This window comes from Myiozetetes cayanensis, unplaced genomic scaffold (genome assembly GCF_022539395.1).
Source record: "Myiozetetes cayanensis isolate MyiCay16 unplaced genomic scaffold, myiCay2020 scf1, whole genome shotgun sequence".
NCBI classification, from domain to species: Eukaryota; Metazoa; Chordata; class Aves; order Passeriformes; family Tyrannidae; genus Myiozetetes; species Myiozetetes cayanensis.
Window position 1 is genome coordinate 121,389,374 of NW_026086604.1, and position 26,387 is coordinate 121,415,760.

General features: G+C 37.2%; 1 protein-coding gene and 1 long non-coding RNA gene across 2 annotated transcripts in view; both read right to left on the reverse strand.

Annotated features, from left to right (window-relative positions):
* Positions 1 to 8,694: 8,694 nt before the first annotated feature.
* LOC126640645 (uncharacterized) lies at positions 8,695 to 13,901 on the reverse strand. The gene is made up of 3 exons (XR_007629105.1): positions 12,945 to 13,901; positions 10,087 to 10,155; positions 8,695 to 9,459 (listed from the first exon to the last, which is right to left on the reverse strand). It is a non-coding gene; the product is annotated as an uncharacterized LOC126640645 (long non-coding RNA).
* Positions 13,902 to 17,573: 3,672 nt separating this feature from the next.
* Positions 17,574 to 26,387, reverse strand: part of AHR (aryl hydrocarbon receptor) — a 59,517-nt gene continuing 50,703 nt past the window's right edge. The window contains 4 exon segments of the mRNA XM_050310201.1: positions 17,574 to 20,542; positions 20,544 to 20,624; positions 23,861 to 25,139; positions 25,917 to 26,058. Of these exon segments, the coding sequence (XP_050166158.1) occupies positions 20,444 to 20,542; positions 20,544 to 20,624; positions 23,861 to 25,139; positions 25,917 to 26,058 (1,601 nt within the window). The 3' untranslated portion in view covers positions 17,574 to 20,443.

The following is a 26,387-nucleotide window of genomic DNA, read 5'->3' on the forward strand; positions in this document are numbered from 1 at the left end:
GATTTTATGTGGGAACTCTAGATTTATTTTTTTTTCTTTACTGTTTGCCTTCCTGAAAGTCTTCTCTGTGAAGGGGCCCACAGGTAACACAACAGTGGATTGCGTAGCCTGGTTCAATTATGTGTTTGCTCTGGTAAACAAACAGGGTGCAGAATCCAGCCAGTTCCCAGATTTCATACTTTCCCCAAATGTTTTCACAGGAAAGAATTCACATTTCACTTCCTCTGTTGTTGCAAAGGTTCAAAGTGTTCATACTTGGCATATGGTTTTATTTTATTTTGAGCTTTATTTATCCTTGTTTTCCCTGAATATAGAAGCCACCATAACTAAACTGTGCTGTAATTCAAATACATGTTTAACTACGTAGTGAAAAAATGAAAAGCAAATTTAAACAAAAAGTAAGTGAACGTAGCACTAAACCACAGCATATTTCCAAATGAAACCCCTACAGAATCATTACACTGCCTGTGTGGTGGGATAAAATGAAAATTACCTCCATGAACATTTTTCAGCAAAGTGACATCACTCTATAAATATATTTATATATGTGTGTGTGTGTGTATATATATATATATGTCTAAGGTAAAACTGGCTAACATAATTTGAACCTTATTCCTCTCTAGAATATCCTTGTTTACACAGTTATTTACCTTTGGTTTATATCAGTACAAGTGAGAAAAGGACCATGCCTACCACTTACAGATAATCATACCATCATATTCTCAAATGTAACCTCTGTAACAAGCACATTTTACATTACTTTTTTTCCTTCTCATATTGAAAGCTGTACATGCTATCTATATTTGTTGTGATTTTTTTCTTCTGTGGGAAGGATGATTAAATTGATTTCAGCAGCTCTTGAACTTTTCAAAAGTAGAAAAAAAATGATTATACAATATAGTTTTGAACTAAACTGATAGTTTTGTCCAAAAGTCATATTTCTGAATTGTTTGGAAACAAACTGTACATGATGAGAATAGATAATCCCACATTTCACCTGAGATTCTAAAATTAAAAAAAAAAAAAAAAAGAGAGAGAGAAATCTTTCTGTGAAGAGGTGAACTCTACACTTTAGAAAGACAGTACTTTTTTAGTTAAAATAGTACTAGATATGGGATTCATTAATGCAGGCAAACATCGGTCCTTTATCCTTTGAAACCAAATGCTTAATGTAGATTAATAGAATTCCTAGCAGTCACAGAAAACACCACTGTTACAGCTGGAGAAGAAAATGTTGGTAAAATATGGGAGAGTCATGGTTAATCTCATGAAGAACAATGAGTTCTTCAATTAAAAAAATAGGAGTTTCTGCACTCCAGTAATTTTATATCCCCCATTTAAAATGAAATAATGATCAAACAATTTGCTGTGCTGATGCATTCTCACTGCATTAATTGTGGCAGGGTGAACAAGTTCTAACAATATGGTGATTAAAACTGATCATATTTCAATCCAGAGCTAAAAAAGACTGTAAGGTTTCAGTAGATAAGTACTGCAAGACAGCATCTTTCATCTTTCTCTAACTGGCTGGAAGCAGCCCAGGTCAGTGGTAACTAGAAATTTTTATTGTCCTGAGTAAAGATCTTCTGAAGTTTGTTTTCTTGGTGAAATGAAGAAACAGTTTCAGTTCCATGTACCAGTAAACCTGATAAAAGTGTTGTCAGGGGTTTTGTGGGCTATCTCAGCACACATGCAGGAGTTCAACATTCAGGACTGTGCATTTACATCTCATCCTTAGGAATATTCCCCTGGAGGACAGGTTGGAAGAGCTTGCTGTGGGAATGTCTGCAGGACAGGCAGCATTAAAGTCATACACGCTAAATTAACATGTAAAATATACAAATTATTTCAAATAATTATACTTTTTTATTTGACATGTTGAGACCTGCTACAGACCTGCTGAGCATCTTTAGATGCTGCAGGAAATATACTCTAAATCACATGATGCAAGATGTTAATGTCAAACTGAAGAGTGTAGGAAGACTGCTTTATCTGCACCTTATACACTATTTCTGTTGGTCTGTCTTTTGTAAGACAGTTATATTAACACCCACTGAGAATCTTATACTGCTTGTTTCTGAATTTGAACCAGTCAGGAAAAAGTCTGCATTAAATTTAGAAAGATAGACTTGCCTTCTTTCTTTATTAGTGCAAATGATCTTGCTTCAAGTCAATACCAACCCCAAAGCTGCCAGACTTATGGGAAATGATAAGTAGACCTCTGCTTTGCATATAGGAGAAAAAGGCAGGAGGGAAAACCCCTCTAATTTGTTTGTATGAATTATAGCATTTCTCTTGTGCTGAGTGCTTGAGGTAGTCTCGTTGAGGAGCTGTTGTTCCAGTTTTGGAAATGACACCCTGTAGTGAATCTAAGCAAAATCTACAAAACTGGAGGCAAAGAGAGGGGTGGCTGATGGGAGGGCAGGAACTGCACACATCACTGTGAAAACAGGCTCAGGACTCCTGCCTGAGTAAAATATAGCTTTCAACACGGTAGACTGACTGAAAAAATTTTTTCATCAGATCTTGAATTGCCCAGCTCTATCTAGATGTTATTCCTCCTACTGAGAGCTTCTGTGTGAGACTGCTCAGGCAACAGCTGAATTCATGAGCTAAATTTGTGAAACTGGAGCATATAGCTAATGCCACAGAGACAGCTAAGGTCAGGCTCATCCTGCCTCTTTGAGCAGTCTGGGCAGATGGGCATGTAAAATCAATTTGGGGTGAGAGAGAATTGTTTGCTAATTATCCTGGAGCTAATCAGTTAAATTTTTGAACTGCGTGCCTGATACTCCTTTATTCTCTTCTAGCTTCAGATTCTGTAAACATCTTCCCAATCAAAACCCGCTTGTATTCCCAGAGATCTTAGGATGCTTTGAAAGAATCACTGAAAACATCACTGGTGGTAGGGACTACTTGTGACCCTCTGCCCTCCAACTCCAGCCTGAATATGACCCTGCAGGATTTTCCCAGTTACTGAGAAAATCAAAATGTTCTAGAGCAGACTGGCAACTTACCCTCTTGCTTTTATGTCCCTATCACAGCATGTGCACTGATGACCAAAGAGATGGGAGCCTATGAAATTAACTCTGTAATTGGTATGTATGTATCTTGCAAGTATGACAGGCAGGAACCTTAGTTAAAGATTTTTGCTTTTGCTCTTGAACAATAGTAAAAGGGTATGTTGGACAAGAGAATCTACTTGACTATTTTCAAAGTTCAAAATGTATTTTTGGAGAGTTGGGAAAGAATAAAAATAACTCCAGATTCAAGAAATTTAATCTTTTGGAGTATAAAAAACCCCGTGAAAGTCTTGAAAAACAAAGAGGTTTAAGAAAATACGCCAGATACATAAACATTTCTTGAAAGTTACTGCTCACGTTACCAAGAAAGGTAAGGAAACCAGAGAGTCACTTTGCACACATGACAATGTCACTTCCTAGTAAAAAAACGTAATTTGATGAAGACTTTTCACTCTGAAGGCAGGAGCGTGAAGATGCTTTTCTTTTTTTGCTTGAGCACAAGTCCTTTGAGGAGAGGCTGAGGGAACTAGGGTTGTTTAGTCTGGAGAAGAGGAGGCTCAGCGGTGACCTCATCACTCTCTACAACTACCTGAAAGGGGGTTGTAGCCAGGTGGGGGTCAGTCTCTTCTCCCAGGCAATCAGCAGTAGGACAAGAGGGTACGGGCTTAAGCTCTGTCAGGGGAGGTTTAGGTTGGATATTAGAAAGAAGTTCTTTACAGAGAGAGTGATCAGGCATTGGAATGGCCTGTCCAGAGAGGTGGTGGATTCACCATCCCAGGAGGTTTTTAAGACAAGGCTGGATGTGGCACTGAGTGCCATGATCTAGTAATCACAGTAGGGTTGGATCAAGGGTTGGACTTGATGATCTCGGAGGTCTCTTCCAACCCAGTTAATTCTATGATTCATTCTATTCTGTGATTCTATGGTGCCCACAAATAAGCGTAACCTTGGGCAAGCATGAATTTGATTATAAGAAAGCTGACTAGAAGGAAATCAAAGAAATTAAAAGGACACACATTAGAAGTGTTCTTACTGCAAATGAACCACATTTTGAACTCTGATGGATTCTGGTTTGTCTATAGTGTTGTGTGCAAGCTTGAATTGTAATGTTTTATGTACATGTAATGGTAGGTTAAAGTTACATGTTTATTAAAAGAAAAGCTACAAGGCTTAGCCAATATATGATCATCCTAGATAAAAGCTGATTCACTCTGGCCCAAGGGCAGAATCACTGGGATAAATCCTACTAAGCACTAAAATCAGAAAGAATCAAAGCTACAAATCTGGTATGCAAGAGCTTTAATCTAGAAGCACTATATACATTGTATTATAGTTTTGATTTTAATGTACTCGTTGCTTGAGGAAAAACCATCTGCTTTACATTATGCCTGTGGTGCAGAGTACATTGATTTCATCATATCTCTGTACAGAATAACAATAAATGGACTATGAACCATTCTTCAAATAACTTCTTTAAGAATATAACAACTGGTATAATATTTCAAGGTATGAAAACACAATGAGAATGAAATAGAATAACTGCAAAAATGCGCTTTGAAAGCATGTTTCAGAATGGTATTGGTCATCTTCCATTTACTTTTTTTTCCATTTTGATGTCTGGCTATCTTCTGCTGTCACTGAAAAACTTGATTCAAAACTTTCACTTTTTTCTGCTTTAGAGATACTGTACTATATTCAGAAGAGATATTGATCTTCTGCAAAAATGCGAGATATGTCCTGTGTTTTTTGTGGTTTTTTTTACAAGAAAGTTATTACTTAGACACTAAGGAAAAAAATTATAGAACTTCAGATTTTCAAGAATAGATTAACGCAGAAAACATTTCTAGGCTTTACAAATAGCTGGGTTTAGAAAAAGTTGACAGGTTGCTTTCTGGAATAGAACTTCTGAACAAAATAAAATATCCAAAACAAAGACAAAAGCACAGTGGTTGCAAGTAACCTGTTTTGATGCAGAAGAAAATCTAATGATTTGGAACTTTTGGAAAAGCAGCACAGATGTGATGATGGGCATAATGTTACACAAGCTATATCACTGTGCAGACATTATCTGCAGCATAGGGTGACATACATGGTTATTATGGTCATTGGCTAGCACAGAGAAAGTTCAAAGGATGAGGTAAAGAGGTGAAAGTAAATACAGTCAACAGCACAGCTGATGAAGAATGTGTGTTTGCTCCATGGAGTTCAAGGCAACAGTATTACAGCAGGAACTCATCCAGAACAAATTGTCAGAACAGAGCCTGAACTTTCAGTAGCAGCCAAAACAATACTGAGCTGGACTTAAGCAACTGCACGATGTGAGGAGGAAGCCGTTAAATCCTGTTGTTCTATCACTGTATCATCTGGATTCCCCTACTTTGGAGGATAAATAATCATTAACCAACAACAACTAGGTGAGGGATTAGAAAATTTGTCCTAGCTGTCAGAAAAATTCAGTGGTGCTTGATAACTTTGTGTGTGGGATTGTATGATCATATTCCTTTAATACTGAAGGTCTAGCTCTGGTGACCTACAAGTTCTTCTCAACTGATACTGGAGACCCTTTTTGTTTAGACTAAACCAGACTCCAGTATCTAAATCACTCTCCAGACTTCACTTGAATGTAGGTCAAGATCTCTGGAGACAATAATAATTGAAGTACGGGCATTAAGCTCACATGTAGATTCTAAAATTAGGCTGATGCTGACTCCCCACCCTTTCACTCTGCTGTTGCTGCTGTTGCACTTTTTCAGTTGTATGAGTCAAAACAGCACTAAGTAATGGCCATGCAGACTTGTTGGCGCGGATCATTCTGATTCATCCGTGAGTCTGTAAATCAAAAGAAGTTTCAAATGTTCAGTAAAATGGTCTCATATGCTGAGGTCTGCATACATGGAATATGAAACCACTTTTTTTCCTCAAGTTTAATTAAAGGGCCTCAGGTCTAAATGAGGATCACTTTATCACTGTAGTAATCTCCTACGTTTTGGGTGAGCCCCGCTACATGACTCAGTGCTTCACAAGTAAGCAACCAGGAGTGCAGGTTCCCATTTCCATCAAGAGCTAGCCTCTCATACTTATGAGAGAGGTGAACAGCTCACTTTAGAACAAAATCTGCTGCTGCAAATGCAATAAAACAGGTAACCTTTTGCATGGGAGTCCACTAATTCTCCCTGCTCAAGTCAGAAAGGCCCATCTCTAGCAACTTCTACGACTGCGCCTGGCCCTGTCAGGAGAGAAAGTACCTGAGCTCTTCTGTGAATACACCAAATAAGCTACATTTCTTTGAACCTATTTTGACATATTTGTGAGGACAGAAAAAGCAGGAAATGCCTAGCAAAACATGAAATGTAGGTAAGAGAACCCCAAACTAGTTTACATTTAGATTTATTACTTTACATTTTATTTTTAGCCTGGGACTGAAAATGATTTTGATGCAGGAGATCATCAAATCATAGAGTATCTCAAGTTGGAAGGAGCCCATAAAGGATCATGTTATACTCTAAGCCTTCATTTTTCATGTTTGTGGACAAAGCACACTTCTTTCACTGCAGTAGGCAGAGGAAGTGACTGTACATTCAAGTTCCCTTTTTGGTACCTAAAAGAAGACTATGAAACTAAGTGAAATCACTTTTGTGTGATGTGACATTGTAGATATTCTTTTCTTCCTCAATATAATTCAGTGGCTCTCAGCATACAGCAGAACCCAATTAAATCATGATAAATATAGATTCAAATAAGAGAGGGGGCTTTCACAAAACTAGTCAAGGTAATGGGGAAAGACTGCTAAGTGGGTCAAGGGGATAAAGCAAAATATTACTCTATCTTTATGCTAAACACAAAGGAGTCTGAAGACCTGACTCTACCTGACATCTGTTGGGATCCAGATGTCAGATCATACCTGTAATGTGCAGAGTCTGGTACAAGTGGTCAGTGGCTGTATGAGTTCAAGGGACGGTCATCCCCAAGCAAAATGTGTTGTACAAAGAAAACCCCTTAAGTAAATGACCTTTCCTGTAAAGACCATGTTGGTATTTCAGGTAAATCAGACAGTGCTTAAAAAAAAAAAAAAAAAAGAGCAGTAAAACCTTAATGAATGCTTCTGCATTTGGCATAAAGCCAAAGAAAAATGTTGTACCACTGCTTTTCAGAGAAAGTGAAGTTACTATTCACTTCATGGGTTTGGGAAAATAGTTTTGCACTTCTTTGAAGCCAAACTTTTTAAAAGGCAATTTAATGCATCAAGTAAATTGCATGTATTTTGAAAATAAAATACCTTTTATTGATGATACCAGACATTTGGCCAGGAGAAAATCTATAAAAGGAACAGATTTATAGGCAGAAGTGATAGGAGGTTTTTCTAAAGATTAGAACTCTATAAAATACAATCTTTTGGGGGGTTTTATTTGTGATTCTTACTGCATCTATTCTAACAAGATGCTTTCAGTGGGAATTTGGTTCCTGTGTATTTATACATATATATGTATATATATATATATATATATATATATATATATATATATAACTGCCTGATTCTCCTATGAGCCCAGATATCTTGGTGAATGATAGGAGTTCTCAAACTTATTCACTTTATAGGGGAGAGGCAGATTTTCAGTACACTTCCTGGAACCACTCTGCTTGTATTTAAACTTTATTTAGAGTAAAATCTTCTCTTGGATAGATAGTCTGAATGATTTAATGACTTGCAACAGCTAGTATGAGGGCTTATATTGTGCACGTCCCAGGTGAGTTGTTGGAATTTTTTCAGTCACAGATCAGCCAGTTTGTAAAACTGTGAGGCATTGTCCAGAGAATTTTTGGCCTGGTCAGCAAACTCGTCTTTAGTCAATTACCTCATCTGCAAACCGAAAGATTCTTCAGAACAAGAAATAGAAGATAAGAGGGGACCAGTTATGGTAGAGCTCCGATTGGAGAAGTGGATGCATCATCTATGAAAAATATCCAGCACTGTTCCAGCTAGCTGATGCTACCCAGAAACATGCAAAGGATATGCCTGAGGAATCACAATGAGCTTTGAAAGACTTTGCTTCAACATTATCTCTTCAGAAATGTTCTTCCTCTTTACCAGGCCAGACACCTGGAGAAAAAAGAGTTAGCATAGAAAACTAAGCTGAGTGCCAGCAGTTTCAGCAGAGCTGAAGTGTTGGGCTCACTGTATTTGTGCTTTCCTAAGGCAGCCTGGACCAATTGCTGTAGCACCCACTGGTACTGGCAGACAGCCTGCACTCTGCACTGTAAAAGCTTTGTGATCGACTTTCTTATTCCCTGCCACAGAGAGGGAAAGAGGCAAGATGTCACTAGCAGCAACAAATGGATGATTCCAAAGATCTTTTGCTCCCAGAACACTTAGAAGCAGGGTGCAACCTGGTTGAATGTGTTGGATAATTGATAGAATGGTTTTATATTGAAGGCTGAGCACAAGAGGCCAGAAATGATGTGCTATCAGGCGGTCATATTTGGACAAAGTGCTATGTCTTCTTCAGGGAGATGAGATTGTCAATTTTTTGCACGTAAAAGTGTAAATTGCTTCTGCATTCCAGATGCTTTGGTGATACAATTATCTCTTTCAAATTAAAAAAAAATAAAAAAAGAAATATCAGTACAACGTATACCGGTTATGAACATAAAAAGACTGTGACCTGGAGGTGGATTAAAAAGATGTTATTAAATTCAGTTTTTCCCTCCTGATTTTCATGTCTGTGAGAAGGTACTTAACTCGAACTGATTGCCTGTTAACGTCTTAAGCAAATCTACATGTTGATCACGTCAGAATGTAAAAGAGATGTAATTATTTCATAATTTTTTTCCTAGTGCTCCCCAGCAACGTGTGAATGCCACAATGTGGCAGTGATTCATATACATGGAATAGGCACCAATCTCTCCTGGCTTACCAACTGCTGCTGTAAAGGGTTGTGAAATTGCTAATGTAGATACATTGTACAGCCTGTAGCTAAAATGGCACTGGATGCCTGTGTTTAGGTCCCTGAATATCTTCCAATGCGTCATTCATCAATGTGGGTAGGAGATTGAATTTATGAGTTCTGAATTTCAAGATTTATTTGTGTAACCACTAGCTATGTACACCCTAAGTAACTGAACAGCTTATACCTTAGTCATGCTCTTGATATTCTGTAAAATACAGAAGAAAGGTACATCTAGCTTTACATCTGGAAAGAGATCCTTTCCCTTTGCAACAGTGAAGTATTTCAAATCGTCACTTTTCATTCCTCAGACTTAAGAGCAAAATGGATGATGACATTATCGCTGAGTGAGAAGGAAAATATGCATACCAGTAAGACTGTGTCAGGAGATTGCTAATTGCTGTGTCAGGAGATTGCAAAGGCTTCAATTTCTCAGTGAAGGGCAGAGACTACATTCTTTAAAACTACACAGTTGCTGAGGAAGGGCTGAGTGGCTGAGGAAAAAAATAGAAATTAGGAACAACACAAAAGCTGATTTCTCCACCTGTAGAAAAGATAATCTTCCAAAGGTGTTTGGAAAATAAAGTGCACGTTTTTTTCTATTGCCTCAACCTCTTTAAATAATATATCATCATTTATGAAAAACATCTGCCAAGGAGTGACAGGACTGAAATGTGGAAAGAGCCCTGTTTTTGTTCCATTATCATCAGTTTCTATCTTCCCTTCTTTGATGCTGAAACTGTTCTAGCACAGATCAGAAAAATAAAGTTAAGAAATACCACAGTCAGTGTTTTCCAAGATATATATACATTCACTTTTTAAATGGACATAAGAGCTTTTCTCTGTTTTGCAAGAATGACAATCATCTCCATCTTCAGAGGCAGTAACTATTACTGCTGGGATGGGAACAAAGTTAGGAGACCCAGAGGTGATATTCAATGCCAGAGACTGCCAGAATTGTTTTAGGTGTATGTGGACAGTACAGTTATTTTCACAAATATGTTCTGTATTTTTCTACATGGGCAAGCAGAAATGATCCCTTTCCTGAGGCATATAGTTCCTAAATAAGGTAGGCCACTTTTAAACTCACCTGTCAGCTTTAAACAAGGTAATTTTCTTACTTTGCAGACTGAGCTAAATCCACTGTGACTGGGCCTCCAGGTGAGGAAAAACAGTCAAGGGTACAGACACTGCCAGGGATAGAGGGAAACACAGAATGTCAGTGGGTAAATCTACACTTATCTTTTTGTTTGTTTTTTTTTCCTACAGGCCAAAAGAATTCCATGAAACATTGTCAGAAATACTGAGAACTGGCAAACATAGGATTTACATGTAATTTTTGTGAAGAATCTCAGATACTTTATGATGCAGTTTGCCAAGTTCCACGAGGTAAAATAATATCAGCAGCAAAGGAAGATGTATGTTCAGCTGCTACAGAGCATTCTGATGATAGCTGAGAACACCTGCTGCAGGCTGAGATATGACACACAAAGGCTGTCAACTAGGGAGTAAACACCTTTTCTCTCCAATTATTTTGGATGGATTTTGAAATGTTTGTGTGAGTAATTACCAAAGGTTTTGTAAGATTTTCAAAAACACATGAAAACAAAAAGCAAAGGCAATTTGGCAGGCAACTATGAGCCTTTCAAAAGCACACAAGCAAGCATCCACTCTTGGGCTGTGCACACATGTTTTTTCCATAGAATGAAAGGCCCCAGTCATGGACTAAGCAGTCATGAATAAAAGATGGGAGAAATCCATTAAGTCATATAAATTGTTCCCAGACTACAAGCTAGCTCAGTCTAGGTCTGAGTGTCCTACACAATGGCATCTCTAACTAATCCCAGGAGACCATCACTGGATGTCCTATTACTCCCCAAGATTCCTTAATACTGTATTTTATCTTTCTTTCAAAATTTTATCTAACAGCTCCCTGCTGCATCCTCTTCTGGCAAAACAGATCTCCCTCACCTTTTTATCTTGATTGCTTTGGAATTGCAGACTGTCACCTCTTTCAAGGTACAAAGAAGAAAAGGCATTCTTAGTGATGGAGAAAGAGACACCGGATAGGTACTTGACATGAGTTTGCAACATAATATTCAGCAAAACCAAAGCAATACAAATTTGGCATACATAAGGAATTTCATATAAAGAAGGAGGCAAGAGATTTTCCCATGTGTATAGGTCTCTAATATGATGAACAGTCAATTCAACTAATGTGTCTTTGTCCAGCACTGACATAACAGATTGCATTCACTTTCAGAAAAACAAACAATTAAAAAAACCACCACCCCTTTCCCTCCCCCAAAACACCCCAGCTTGCTGAAACTAAAGGCTTTTGGAAACACAATAATAAAAATGTTACAAGGGAAAGCCTTGGGGATTTTTATTGAAGAATTATCTTATCAAGAAAAAAATAGTAGCTTGTCACCTGCTACTTCTGCTGGATCAGTCTATTTCTTTTTACTCGTCTCTTCATGCCAATTATTTTATAGCATGGTGTATGGAAATACCAGTCCCTGAACACATATTGTTCAAATTGACTAAGGGTAATAGTCAAGAAATATTTTGTTGAGTGGCTGTCTGGAAAGCAGTATCTTGACATTGCATAAAGAGACTAGAGGGAAGCAATGAAGAACAGAAAAACATAGGATGAGTGAAGGGAAATCTTTCTCCCAGGGAGAGCTCATGCAGGCCTGTTGGGCTCTTGAGCGAATAGGAGGTACCACAGTTATCCTAGTCAGACAGATGAAGCTTTTATACAACAACGAGGAATCCTGTTCTGTCAGTGAAAGAGAGATGATGTAAGAGGTCTTTGTATCATTCTGTGATTCCTAGTCATGTTTCTGTTTACTGACACAGTTGAATAAAGCTAGTCAGGTGATGTACTTCTACTAAAGGCTCTGCTGTGAAATAGCCATTTTGAAGGTTGCTCACTGATAAGCAGTGATTAAACATTCTGATCACAAGCTGTAGAAAACCATAGGCCATAGCTTGTTTATGCTGCTCCCCAGAAAACGCTCAGAAGACTGATGACAAGTCTTATATGACCCTGCTTATATGAGCAGGGTAAAGAACACAATATAGACATAATTCAAAGCACTTGACTATTTTTAGTTTCTAGTGTGCCTAAAAACAGGCTTTGAAACATTAAAAATCAAAAAAATCAGAACAGGATGCAATTTATCCTGCAAGGCCAGAAATGTTAGCCTAAAGATCTCTTTAATGTGATCTTAATGGCATTGTACTGACATTCATCTGATGTGAATGATTTTGTTTAGGCAGAATAACAAAAAAAAAAAAAAAGCCACAGAGCCTGCACTGTGGTTACAAATGAGTATGATCCCAGAAGCAGATAAGTAGCTGATCTGCTCCCAAATGTGCAGGATCTCAAAATACACTCACGGTGGGTGAGACTTTTTTAATCTCCAGCCAAGAGTTACTATATTTTCTCCTTCTGCTACTAGGCAAAATGTGCCTGGACATTTTACAGTGTGTCATAAATTAAAGAACACCAAAGGGACCTTTCCTTTTTATTATAGCAATCCACACCAAAACCACAGTCTGATTTTATATTGTAAATAAAACAACATATCTAGTTTCTAATTCCAGCAAGCTGAGCAGCTAGTTGTTAATGTGGTTCTGGAAAAGCATTTCATGCATGATTTAAGAAGCTTAGTGTAGATAATTGTATCTCAAATTATACCACTAAAACTATAGCATGGTAAATGAGAGGTCAAATACTGGCTTTTGAGGGATGGAAGGAGGTTACTTCATAATTTGTTGCATGCAATTTCTACAGAAGTGTTTCTCAAATTTTGGGTTGCAACTAGGAAGTTATAAAAGGTTTCAAAGATGTCATGGGTGGGAGAAGTATGTACAAGTTCTATTCCTCTAACATGCGGAATGACAAGTGAATATGAGTGGGTTGTAATACCTGACTGGGTATGTTTATCTTAGCCAGAGAATTGCTACCTACCTCTCCCTACTGGCAGCAGCTCAGTTCCTCCTCGGCAGAAGAATTGACTCAGGGCTGCATGAAGACTGACAGGCCAAAAAGTTGAGAAAGATTGCTTGAGAGAAGACATGACTCAAGAAGCGACTGGCAAGGAGAGAGCTGAACGATTGCTTTGAGTCTGGCACTGGGGCAAGGTCCCTGTTCCCAGCATGCAGGGGGCAGAGGAGGAACAGTGATGACAAGGGACAGTCCCAAGACTGTCTACTTGCCAACTGTGCTGTCTCTGCTGTGAGACAGATGGTGAAGGCCTAAAAAAAGAAAAAAATCAATCTCTCCTCTAAAGCTGAGTAAAGAAGTATTATTCAAAAATTCCCTTTATGCTGCAAAGTAGGAAAAGCTGTTTAAGCTAACACACATAAACGTGTGTGTTAGATGTCTGTTACTTCCAGTGCTCTGAGCTGCTGTAGCAGGAACCATTCATTATGTGCCACAGTAAAGAGAGTGGCTAGCAAAGAAAGCAAGGAACAAGGCCAGTGAGAAGTTGCAAAGAACAGTAGCAAAGAAGTGTGGCAAAGCTACAAAAAGCAAATAAGCAACTTAGCAGCTGTTCAGATTAGGTCCTGTTACCCAACTGATTTTATCAATTGAGGACTGTTATTTAAGTGATATTTCAAAGTGGACAAGAACTGACCCAGCAGTTGCCACATCAGAGGAAAACAGATTCTAAAATAGTTTGGTATTTGCTTTAGGCATTAGGTGTTATAAATCATCCTGTTTATCTAACTTGTTGGAATTTTTCTTTCTTATCCCCACCCGTAAATAACAATGTTAGGTGATGTGTGTTTGCAAGCAGCTCATTTTGAACATCAGTTCAGATCTGGTATTCTAATTCCTGGGTGCAAGCTCAACTGGTGTGTTTGTTGTGATGCTCCACATTTGAATGCAGTCCTTCCTGATGCCAGTCAAGCCCTGGCAGAAAGCTTGTACTAGAACCACAAGGCTATTGCATAAAAGGGAGTCACCAGTCAGACAAGTCTGGTCTAGGAGCTTACAATTGGCTCTGGGCCCTGTGGTGTGAGCATTACTTAGCACTACGGGTCTCCCTGCACTGTCTGTACAGGAGTTAAGAGCCTTGGCAGCAATTCTGAGCCATATTTGTCCTTTGCATATCCTATTAATGACTTCAGCTACTGTGCAGCGTTTGGCAGGAGCCTAGCTACCTTGTTCCCTGACGAAATGGGCAACTGCTCCAGCCATGAAGCAACTGTTCTTGCTCTACAGACTCCCCTAGGCTAAACTCATCTGCCTTTACCATCTGGGAGCTATCTGCCAAAGTGATTTGAAGAGACTCATATTATGGCCCTTTCTGCAGAAGCTACACAGTTGTCTTCATTCAGAAGCAGCAGAGGGCTACAAACAACATTGATAATATCTAAACCGTGAGCTTAAATTGACCTTCTTGTACTATTATCTATTGGAGCAGGTTCTGTGTAAGGTTTATATGTCCTCTGAGAGTGGGTAGGCAAGTTTGTCCACTAATATACAAATATCCTAGTCCTAAAAAGAAATAAAAGCAATGAAAAATGTTTCAATGGTACATCTACTCAAATCTGGATCTTTTGCCACATGTTTCCCTTTAGCCCAGATTCTAGCACTAGAGAGCAGTGGGCATGCTGACTTCAAAGCACTTTTAACTTTCAGAAGTTTTGAAGTCACAGCTGAGTCAGAAAATCTGTATCTTTTTCATGTGTAGCAAGAAGTATTCTAAATGCTGTTTTTAGGTGCGTGCAAAACAAGGAGGGAATGAAACAAACCTGATGAATGTGACTTCACACAGCTATATTTGAGGGGAGGAGCAAGAGCTCAGAAACATGTTGATGAAGTTTATCTACATTCCTTAAACTGATCATTTCCACATTTTTTTCTACTTAACAGTAATATTCTTGGTCTGAAGATCCTGTGATTGTTATTTTACTTTGCAATATTAAAACTGAAATAAAAAGTTAGCAAAACTTCTTTTTTGCCTGAGAATTTCCTTTTATTTATTTTATTAAGAACTATTGGGGGGCTGAAAATAGATCTGAGCCATAAAGCTAAGTACATAAAATTTATGTACCGATAATAAGCCTAGGTCTGAAGTTGAATGCAGATCCTTCTTTACACTGAATGAGGCATCACAGGCTTTTATTACCCTTTCAAGGTTTGATTAGATGCCACTATAATTAGAACATTCTTTGGCACAGATCATGTGCCTTCATGATCACAGGCTGCTCTGTGTGCATGTATGTGCATGTTATGCAGCAATGCTTCTACCACACACAAATTATTTTGTCCAGTAACTTTAGGGACTTCTGCAAGCAAAGGACTGTTTTATTTTTTATAATTATTGGAAATACTGTGAAGTCCTGACCAGCTCTTGGCATTGTATTTGAAGCTCTACGGGTAGGAAGTCATTCTGCTCTTACTCCACAATTCTGTTTATAACTTGGAAGAGCAACTTGCAGTTTTGTAGAAAAAGGTCTCAGAGACACTTATAATGTTGATGAGAATTTGGAAAATATGTGCTTTAAAAACATATATAGCAGCATGGACAGCTAAAATCAAAAGGAATAAACTCTCTGATAAGGCCATTTATAGCATATTTCAGCTGCAGAGATCCTTCATCTACTGCAGATATAAAACCAAGTATGAAAATCATGCTGTTTTATTCTGTTTGTGGGCTTTTACATTTAAACCTCCATCCAAAATGGATTGCATTTCTCCCCTCTAGAGAAAAAAAAAGATGTTGATGAAGAGCTGAATAAATGTCCTAATTGCTGGGTCAGAGAGTGCCCTGGGCACATCCAGACAATTATGGTTATACATAACCTTCAAAACAGTGTTAAAATATCTGCTGAACTTATTAATTCCTGAATGTTGCTCATAATTTTATTTACATCCAGGCTGGATTCAAGAAAAGATAAGAGCCTGTTGGCTTATAAAAATATTGAGGGTTGAGGAACCCTTTCTCAAAGACTGCCTGCTTTGGAAACTAAAGTGTATATAGATTTATTTAATGCTAATAACATTGTCTGCTGGATGCTGGGTAGAAAGGTCAGGTTATGGAGAAGAAACCTCACTATCCCATCGTCTGATCACATTTTCAATTTCACATACTCAGTTGAATCTTCAAAAATTATTCACGTAGATGTTGATGGTTTACTATTATGGTCCTTCTTTACCTGTCAGGAAGACAAACTGCAAGAGTCTGCTAGAGTGGAAGAAAGGATATTTCTCTACAGAGCTGGCTCTGATTCCCTGGTAAGTAATCAAAGTGAGTAATGGTCCCTGAAAAAAACTAAAATGAAATAGGGGAAACCAAACAGTGCCCCACACTAGAACTCATTACATGTTCAGATCTTGTAAAGCGTACAGTGGGTGGAATTTCAGGATTAGTTTTAGATGTCAATTTTTATTCTGGATGTCTAAAGCTGTTTTGGTCTAGTATTACTTATTTAGGACTACAAGTGTCAGCTATAGAGAAGGATGCTTAGGCAGAGAGGGAAAAAGGTAGGTAGATAATTTGCCAAATTCATCAATGAAAGAATAAAAATATAAAAAGTGGAATCAGGCTCTTACTCCAGACAAAACCTTTAACCTAACTTACTAAGCCAGTTCTCAGACAAACAAAATCACCTGAAAATAAAACAGCTCTCAGATTAAGTGTGTGAGTGGAAAAAATGGTTGCTCACTAGGAAAATCTTCAAAAGTTTTCCAAAGCTTCAAAATTTTTTCAAATAGCTCAAAAGAACTATCTGGGAAAGTTTCCCTCTGACAGAGCCTTGAGTAAGTTGATGACTTCCACCAACAAACTGCCTGAGTTCTTGATGCAGTGCCCTACTGCAGGTTAGGGACCACCATGGTCGTTAACTTTCATGTTGAATTAGAAATAGAACCGAACTTCATTAATCATGAAGGAAATTGATTTCTTCAGAATAAAGCATCTCTCTCCTTTAAACAAAACTGGACAGTTAGGTCTTGTGCTTCTGGGAATAGGTTGATGTGCGTCTTGAAAGTATACTTTTAATAAATGCAACAGACTACAAAAAAAGGATGACCAATGTTGCTTATATTATTGCTTGATTATTTCCAGATGTTGCTTAATAGATTTGAAGTCTTGTTGAATTATTCCTGTACCTTGGTATGTCTTTTCATACTGTGCAAGAACAGTAAGCCACAGGACTGACATACAGAGTTCACAGCCTAGTACTGATTCCGGATAAGACGTGTCAACGCATTACAAGACAATAGTGTAGCTGAAACCAATTAAATCCATCTTGGCATTAAATTTGGTAAACTGCATGTGGGGTTACAGTGAAACATTTGATTCAGCATTACACCTGATTTTAAAAGATTATCATGCAAAGACAATATAGCACACAGAAAACAGTAATATTAGTAAATAGAAAGAAACGAAAATAATTGTTTTCTTAACTTAAAGTCACTATTTATGAACCAACAATAAACAGTAAATAGGTTACTAATCTCCAGATACAGATCACAAAAGAGAACATGCTTCTTTCTAGCAGCATCTATGCAGAAATCATTCCTACCTCAACTGTGAATTTGCTGTGACTAAGTAAAGAATATAAGAGCCTTCCAACTACTGACTGTGGCTTACTATTTACAAACTTTATTTATAAACTCATTTTCATGCATGTATAAAATGCTAATTCCATGGACAAATACACATTTGTTCACCACTCTAAATTATATACATTGTATTTGCATCTAATATTCACAGAAGTGCAAAGTCCACAGTGATGTAAATAACAAGTTTTGTAAACTATTAGATAACAAGCTCTCAAAAGATATTAGTAACGGTATGATAACGTACTTTTGTTGTATACTGCTGAAATCAAACATTTTTGCAGTAAAAGAACATACATTTCAGCTACATTCAAGTGATTATTTTATTACCATGTATTATGTCTTACAAACTTCAGTGGAGATGAGCAAGAGCGCTACAGAACCATACCTTAACGCAAGAGGTGTATTGCATGGTATGTGCAGGCATAGCTAAGGAGAGAGAAGAACTGGAAAGAAAAACAAGGTAAGAAAACTTGTACAAAAATGGACAGTAATACTGACTAACACTGGGTTATAAATCTTACTTATAACAGACCTGAAGGGCTAATAGAGATCCAATTCAGAAACACCTGTGCACTGTAGGTACAGTTTGGTGCAGATCAAGAGTGCACTAATACAGTCAACATTTTACGCTTAAGATAATGCACAAAATACGCTGATATGCATATCAACAACTAATTTGTTTACATTAAGTAGAGCAGCACAGTTTTAGTACTGCATCCTTGGCACTTAGTGATAGGACAACATGTATTTGGTTTAACTAAATTCAGAAACAGGATATATACTGGTTTGTAAGATGGAAAACATACATTATCCCTTTGAACCTTCCAGTTTTACAGCATTATTCTAATTTTCAAGTTCAATTGCCAACATGATACACTAGCTAGATATGGAAGACGTTTGAGATATTGGCTTAAAACAAGATCTTCAATTAAAAAAATGACAGAATCACAAATTAATTCAAATGATATTAAGTAAATCTATTACTGATGTAATTTGTGCTGAAAACAAATTCTGAAACTTTAAAAGAAAAAAGCAACCTCATAATAAAACCCACAATGACTTTACAGGCTTTTCCTGAATAGTAATTGCATCCTTAATGTCCCTTTTATATATGGTAATTTTACGTAAAAGAACTGCTTAAGTTATTAATCTGAACATTTATAACTGAGTTAGAAGTTTGGCATAGCATATCATATCACAATGAAGAAAATATGCTGTTCTTCAAAGAAAGCATGTTTCAGCTATGAAAGGATTCCAGTTTTATGTGATTGTCCTTTATTAAACAACATTAACAACTGTCTGGAGAGAGTCAATTTACTTTCGCCTGTTTAAAACAAACTGGCTAAATTGCCATTTTATATTATATATAACAAATGTAATAAAATTGTTCTTAACATATAGTGATGTAACACTTTAAAATTAACGGTTTAAAATATTTTACAAAGACATTTTATTATATATGAACTATACAACACACAAGAGTATGAAATATTTTGAACATATACACACTTCTGTATTTTTCATGTAGATTATTATTTTGCACCAAACATTGGTGTCTGCAATTTAACAATCCTCTCAGATAAAAGCAAAACAAAACCTCAGAATGTTTAGTGGATGTGTTTAGGTTTTTTCCTTTCCTGAAAATAAAACCTATTACAAGGAGAATTTCTCTAATGACTTTTTTCTTTCCCCAATTTCATATTTTGCACACAGCTTTCAAATGGATCAACATACACAAAAAAGAATAACCTCTTGTCAGTGCAATTTGCCAGGGATAAAGTTTAAACCAAAACGGACTCTTTCCCCACTACTACCATTGAAAATGCAATCCTTTTCAATATCTATTTTAATGAAAATATTTGCATAGAGCAGCCTTGTATTATTTCTAAAGAACATTATGAGCGTTTTAACACAAGATAAGGCACATGTTTTTCAGCATTAATAATCTAGAACTAATCCTGAGGATCTGCTCCTCCCCCTCAGCAAAATCTGCTTTTTTAATATACCCTGTATTACCTGAAGAAAGCAGAAAAGCAGTATAGAATAAAACCAAACTCTTTAGTTGAACTAAATTCAGAACATCAACAACTCCTGATAATAGTGTAACAAATCCACAGATAAAGAGTTAAGTCACTCTCTAAACAAATTATCATTAAAGGGAAAGAAAAAAGATACAGCCAGTAGCACTGTAGATGTTAGCTAAAAGTTCACAGACTACAGATGACATTTATAGTGAGCTTTGCTAAAATAAGCTCCCATCAGAAACAAGGTAGCTAAATTGTGAGGCACTTAAGGTTGACATGAAAAGGAGGAATGCAAGGGGTCTGTTTCATAGAAAACCTGAAGTTGCATATCATATCCTTGTATTAAGCCTTCTATTAAAGTGCTAGAAATGGAGACTTAAAACAAAAGGATTTAAATACAAAATAAGTGATTAAAGAGCTTAGTATGCATTAAAATGAAGTGCTTTTGATTCTTACGAATTTAGAGCTTTTTTAATAGATTTTAAAAAATAAAGTCTGGAAATAATCCACGTGTGAAATCATCTTCCTTGTGCCATCGATGCTGTTTGTAAAGTGCCCAATTATTTTCTAAACAACAAAACCATTTGCCTTATCTTATGTTGTATAGCATGACATCCTCTGTAGTACGTTTGTAATCCATACTGCAATGACAAAGTCAATCTGATGGAAAACAGCACATGCATACTTTTAGTCGGAAGTTTAATTCCACTGTCACACTAAAAACCCAGGTCTTAGATTACGTATCCACCAGTATATAGTGCAACCAACCTCATATTCTCAAAATGCAATTTAGCTGTTAAAGTCTGATAATCAAAGAGAGACTTATCAAGCTTTTCCTCAGAGCAGCCTGACGCCCAGACAAAATCACAGATGGAGCTCTAGATCTGAATCACATAAATCCACTAGATGCCACATCTGAGAAGGATCTGGGTTCTTTCGGATGATGAAGAGGCTGGAGATGTGTGGCAGTCTGTGCATTACTGATCACATCTAACTGAGAGGGATATGATTCATTTACGTTTCCTCCATTGAAACTGTTTGGGAACTGGCAGGAAATAAAGAGAATATAAATGGTTAGTATGGGAAACCAATTTATTTATAAGTATATAAAAATCCTCCTAAAGACATATGTTGGATGAAATAATCTTAAAATACATAGATTAGCTGTAAAACTTTTTTTTTTTTTAATGATGAATGAGAAGTTAATTTGCATTAAAGCAGGGACTGAATCATCATGAAAACTTACCCACGCTGAGGTCAGTGGGAGCCCTACTTCTGGCTAAGTAAAGAAACAGTTCTATTATCTAAAGCATAACATAGTTTCCATTTGTAGAAAATACAGCCTGACTGAGCACTCCTAATTGTCACATCCAGCTGTTACATTTTAAAAGCAACCTATTTACGTCTTTCCATGCCTGCAATAGCATTCAGACTTTACAGCTCTTCCAGGAATCCACATGAAGTCCTACTGGTAAGCTGAAGTGCACTGCGTTCAAATGGCTGAACTATTGCAGGGTGGGCTTTTTCTGACAAACAGTCTTCATATTGACAATGCCAAGTAAGAGCAATGAATGGCTTTCATCAGTTTTAGCATAATTGTTCACAGGATTATTTTAATCATCTTATGTAATGATTCCTGTCATGCTATGGAAAAGTCACTTTATCTACAAAATACTCCCTTCAGTAAAAGACAAGACAAATGCAAATAAAGTACAACAAAGTATTTTAAACATTTCCATCATCTCTTCTGGAGCAGCTTATATCTTAAGTACTAATTCATTCAAGATTTGTCCTCAAAAACATGTCTTACACATTCATTCATCTATCAAAATATGCTGGGTTTTGGTTCTTCTTTTTCTTTCAACGTAAGCATTGAAATGTGACTGACTGTGTAGAGTTCTGCTAAGTTTTTAACAACAAGACTATAGCCATGTGAATTAGGTTTTTAATCAAAGTTGTCATACTTTTAAAGACAGTCACAACAGCATATACTAGGATTACTTTTGACAGAAGCAGATTATTTCAATATTCTTCATTAACAGGATGACCATGTTCATTAAAATTTTTAAGAACATTCTTGACACAGAATCTAGTACTTAGGAAGGTTTCTCCTATTTAATAAAGGAATACTGACCCCAAACAAGCAGCTTAACTATCTAAGACCTTTCTGTCCACCTCCATCACTGAAAATGTTTTTAGACTACATTGATCCTACCACAGTTACAAGTTAGGCAGAAGGTTAAGGCAGATGACCACAACAGACCCTTCCGCCTTTCTAATCCCCTAGTCTTTTCATGTAGAAATCAATGGGAGTAAGAAGTCTGAGGAAAGGATAGCAATCATGGCTTGTGCAGCAACATCTGTCCTCTCTCTAGACTCTAACCACTGACAGGGATGTCAGTGTGCTAAATCCAGCCACAAAGACTGTCCTACTTTGGTTTGGCTGTGTGAACACAGGCTCAGACAGCAGTATCCTATCTGCTTAGTCTCGTGAGGCTTCTGCTTGTGCAGTGCTATGCAGCCCCACAAAGCACAGGAATACCCTAACAAGAGGGGCTGAATTTGCCTCTGAACAACTTAAGTAAGGAAAATTTTTCACAAAGTGGCCTTTGTTCATTTTTCGTGACAACAAACTAAATGCAATATAGTTATTGCAGCACAGCATTCTTGTAAATATGAAGCGATGGACAATAATTTTTTCAGAGGTCCTGTCTTAGTCATTAAACTTTTTACAGATAGATGTGAAGAAAATGTAAGGAAGAAAATAACAAAAAGGGGTCATGATTAAGGCAGTGTAACAACAAAATAATCTGCAAAATAAATGCAATGAAAACCAAATATTAAAAATAAAGAAATGGAATTGTGAATGCACTGGTCATTCAAAGCTCATGCATCACACCAGTATAGCTTTTGTGAAAAGAGCAATTCTTTGTTGTTATACAGGCAAATTTGGATGACCCTGGAATTGCTCTGCAATCCTATTATCAAGCACTATGAAAGACTAATAACACTGATACAGCCAGGCAATATCAAGCCAAGCAGTGCTCAAGTTTGCACACTGCAGTTTGTCAAAGTCACTTCGTGCTTTTTCAGCCCTTGGGCACTCAGGGAGAAGCCATTCATCTTGCTGAATTGTTCTGTATTTTAGGTAAATTTCTGCAATGCTCCAATTGTATTTTTTTCCTATAGTGAAGCAATTTTAAAAAGGGTATGTTTTGTACTTGTATTAAGCATATCAAAACCCTGGATATGTTCTAATTGCATTCCTCACCTTTGCCTTGCACAGGTTAAATGCCAATTAATACTTTAATTCTGTAAATGCTTATGCATGTGCATAAGCATTTGCAGGATCAGTACTTCAGAACATTAACTCATTGAGGAAGAAAAAAAAAAAAGAATTGTCGTTCTGTACTTGAGCAGTATGAACAGAAATAAATGGTACAATTGAAAGTACTTCAACAAAGATTATTCATATCAGGAATTTGTAATAATTTTGTTTTATTTCTAAGTTAATTTTACCTATGAAGAACGATGTTTAAAACTGTAGTGTGTGCTACTGCCAGGGTGCACTCTTCTACAGCTTTTATTGTGCATTCTTCTTTGTGAAAAAGGTCTAGCTTATCTTATTGCAATATAATTTTTCCTCTCTCCTATCTTCAGTAGATAATTTAGACAGCAGTTTGAGGAACTAGTTGACTTTCCCTTAGAGCAATATATAATTTTTTTTTTGCAGTAACATTGTGTGCAGGAGTACAATAGTTCAAATATTTCATGCCATTAATATATTGTAACCTAATACTTTCAGTAATCCTAAAATCATTGAGAAATCTGAGTAGCTAGAAAATACTAATACTTTGAAAACAAGATTGTTTTTTTTGGATACTTACAACATATGCTAATGAAAATCAATGTGCCAACAGTATTCCTGACATCACTCCTCTAAAAAAGGTGTATTAGCAAATTCCAAGCTTGTGACCAATCTACTTTTGTTTTGCTCCTACCAGGAAAATTACTGGTAGGTACAGCAGACCAGTTCACTCACTCTTGGTTAATAATGCCAAAGAGAGCTATCAGGTTGCCAATACGTGTACATATAAACTTGATCAAACGCAACCCTCTTCAATCTAACGAACCAATAAAGCAAACACATTCACACACTGCTAACCCATCTGTTTCAAACTCAGCAAGTCATTCATGACAAACTCTGCACCCTGGTAGCCACACAAAACAATATAAACTCGATTCAAAATGCAAGCAATGCAGCAATGCTGTTTACCATACCTTGTTCACCAAGGTTTGTTGTTGTTGATTTGTCATCATAGGATCATATTGCATTTGTTCCACACAGCTGGGCTGTGCCTCCTGCGTGCACTGGTACATGGAAACAGCGCCTGCATAGCATGCTTGAGGAGTTAGCATAACAGACTCAGAGTTTATCCCACACTCGAGATTTTCAGGGACTTGCTGCAAACGACTGAGAAAATCCTCAAAGTTGGAAGAAGCGGAATAGCTCGGTCTGTCAAAACCTGCTGCAGGGAAATCCATTTGAGCAAAATTAGAAAGCTGTGGTATCATTGCTGCGGGTTGCTTGTAAGGAATAAACTCTTGCCTACAATCATAAGGAGAAGTGTTCACTTCTGATTTGTAAGAGAACTCAGATGTAGTGGCATGCATGCCAGGGAACATGTATTGCTGGGGCTGCTGCTGTGAGCAGCTAAGAGGCATGCTGATGCCAGAGCTCCAATTCGTGAACATCCCATTGACTTGCATATGTTTCATCTTTTGACAGAGCTGCTGCTGTTGTTGCTGCTGTTGCTGCTGCTCCACGAGCTGTTTCTGGTGCTGATGAAGTTGATGCGGATCTAAGTCTTGCTGTACCAAGCAGCCTTCATTCTGGACCAATGGCTGCTGCTGGTTACAGTCTGAATATAAAAAGTCAGATTTATTTAAGGAATCCTGAACATAAGTCAGGATTTCATCAGTTATGTTGATGTCCCCAATGTCATCCACATCAGATAATTCAGTTTTAAAGAACTCTTCATCCTGCTGAATACACTTTAGATCTTCAAAGTCAATACCCAGACTTTTCATGATGCTGTACAAATCACTGGTTTTGTTATCCTGAAAGAGTGCTGCACTGTCTTCAGGAAGTTCAACAGTACTGTCCTGGGAACACTCCATCAGCTCCCGTTTGAGAATGTTGTGACTTCCAGCAGGTAGGAGATTATCTGTCCAGTTGCTGCTGACAACATCACCCAGTTCATCCCTACTGTCTGCAAAGAAGTTCCGCTCAAAGGAAAGTTTATGTGATGCTGGAGGGCAGAGATAAACAGACTCATCCTGCCTTAACATGACACCTAGGAGGGAGTTTGGATCAACAGGATCATTGTGTAGCGTTGCTTTGGCTCCTTTTCCCATTGTGCTTTTACTCTTCGTCTGAGAGGGATCCATAAGGCTTGACATAGGGAAAGATACCTCATATAACACAGCCTCACCAGTGGCAAACATGAAGGGCAACTTCATGTTACGCTTCCGTAGGTGTTCTGCCCCTTCTTCATCTCTGAAAATAAAGCATATACATACTATAATACTGCAGTACTAAACAGTTATCATAATTTTTTTGTCTCCTGGAATTATATAAAAAAATGAACTATTCTATTTGTAGGCATTTTTCAAATTCCTACCTATTCCAGTTCAACTTGCCTGAGTTAAACCAAGAGGCAGATTATGAAATAAGGAGCTTATAACTGTAATACCACATTTACATATTACATTTCTAATTAAATCTAGATAGCATACACCATTTTCTGTGCATTATGGGCTGAAATTAAAATAAATGGGCTTTGTTACATGCATTATGCTTTTCCTGGTGTAGCAAGTAAATGTATACTTCAAGTACCACTTTTTCTCCATTTTTACAGACTCCTTAGCAAAATTATTTAACCTGTATGAAAATGCTGAATTCCATGTCATGTAGAACTCAGTTCAGCACCATAAAGGACTGAATTTCTTTATATTATTTGTTGGTAATGAGGTCAATTTTTGCTAATGAGGATACCGAATTAAAAACAGGGTGGATGGAATAAACTTTGTCCTTGTACCACTGCCCTTACTCTCTACATGAAATCAGTGTCTAAAGTTTTACTCAAAAACAACTATGCCACTTACTGAAATATCAGAATTCTTTTAAGTGTTTGTTAGTAAATTGAAAGGTTTTCTCTTTGGAATTTAGAATCTAAAGGGCATTTATTAAAAACAAAGAAATCCTTTCTGAATATAAACAGGCTCAAAAGGTTTCAGTTTTTGAAGTGTGCAACTTTATGCAGTAATGACTTACGTGAGAGGTCTTTGTGTGGCAATGATGTAATCTGGTCTTCCATTTTTGTAGACAAGACGAGCATTTGCCTGTACCCAGGCCCATCGATTTTCTTTGGTTAGAAGCCTAAATACAGTCATTCCACTCTCACCTGTCTTCATCACTAGATTTAAAGAGTAAGCATACTGTTTACTGTCCAGCAAACAAAACCATGAAAATCTGTATGACAGTCATGAAAGGAATCCCATTTGCATAGCAATTTTACAAATCCCATGTCCTCCATCACCCAATTCTGTGTGGCACTAATGCATTTCCAGCGAAACAAGATGATTGATCACTTTAAGATGTTTAATTTACTGGTAAAATAAAAGTCAAAAGTGCAAGCAGTTGTAGGATATCCACTACAGATTGGTAGCATTCTGTATTAAGCTTCATCCTTTATTTCTTCAGTAACAGAAATTAATAAACATTAGAACATGTAAGTGACAAAAG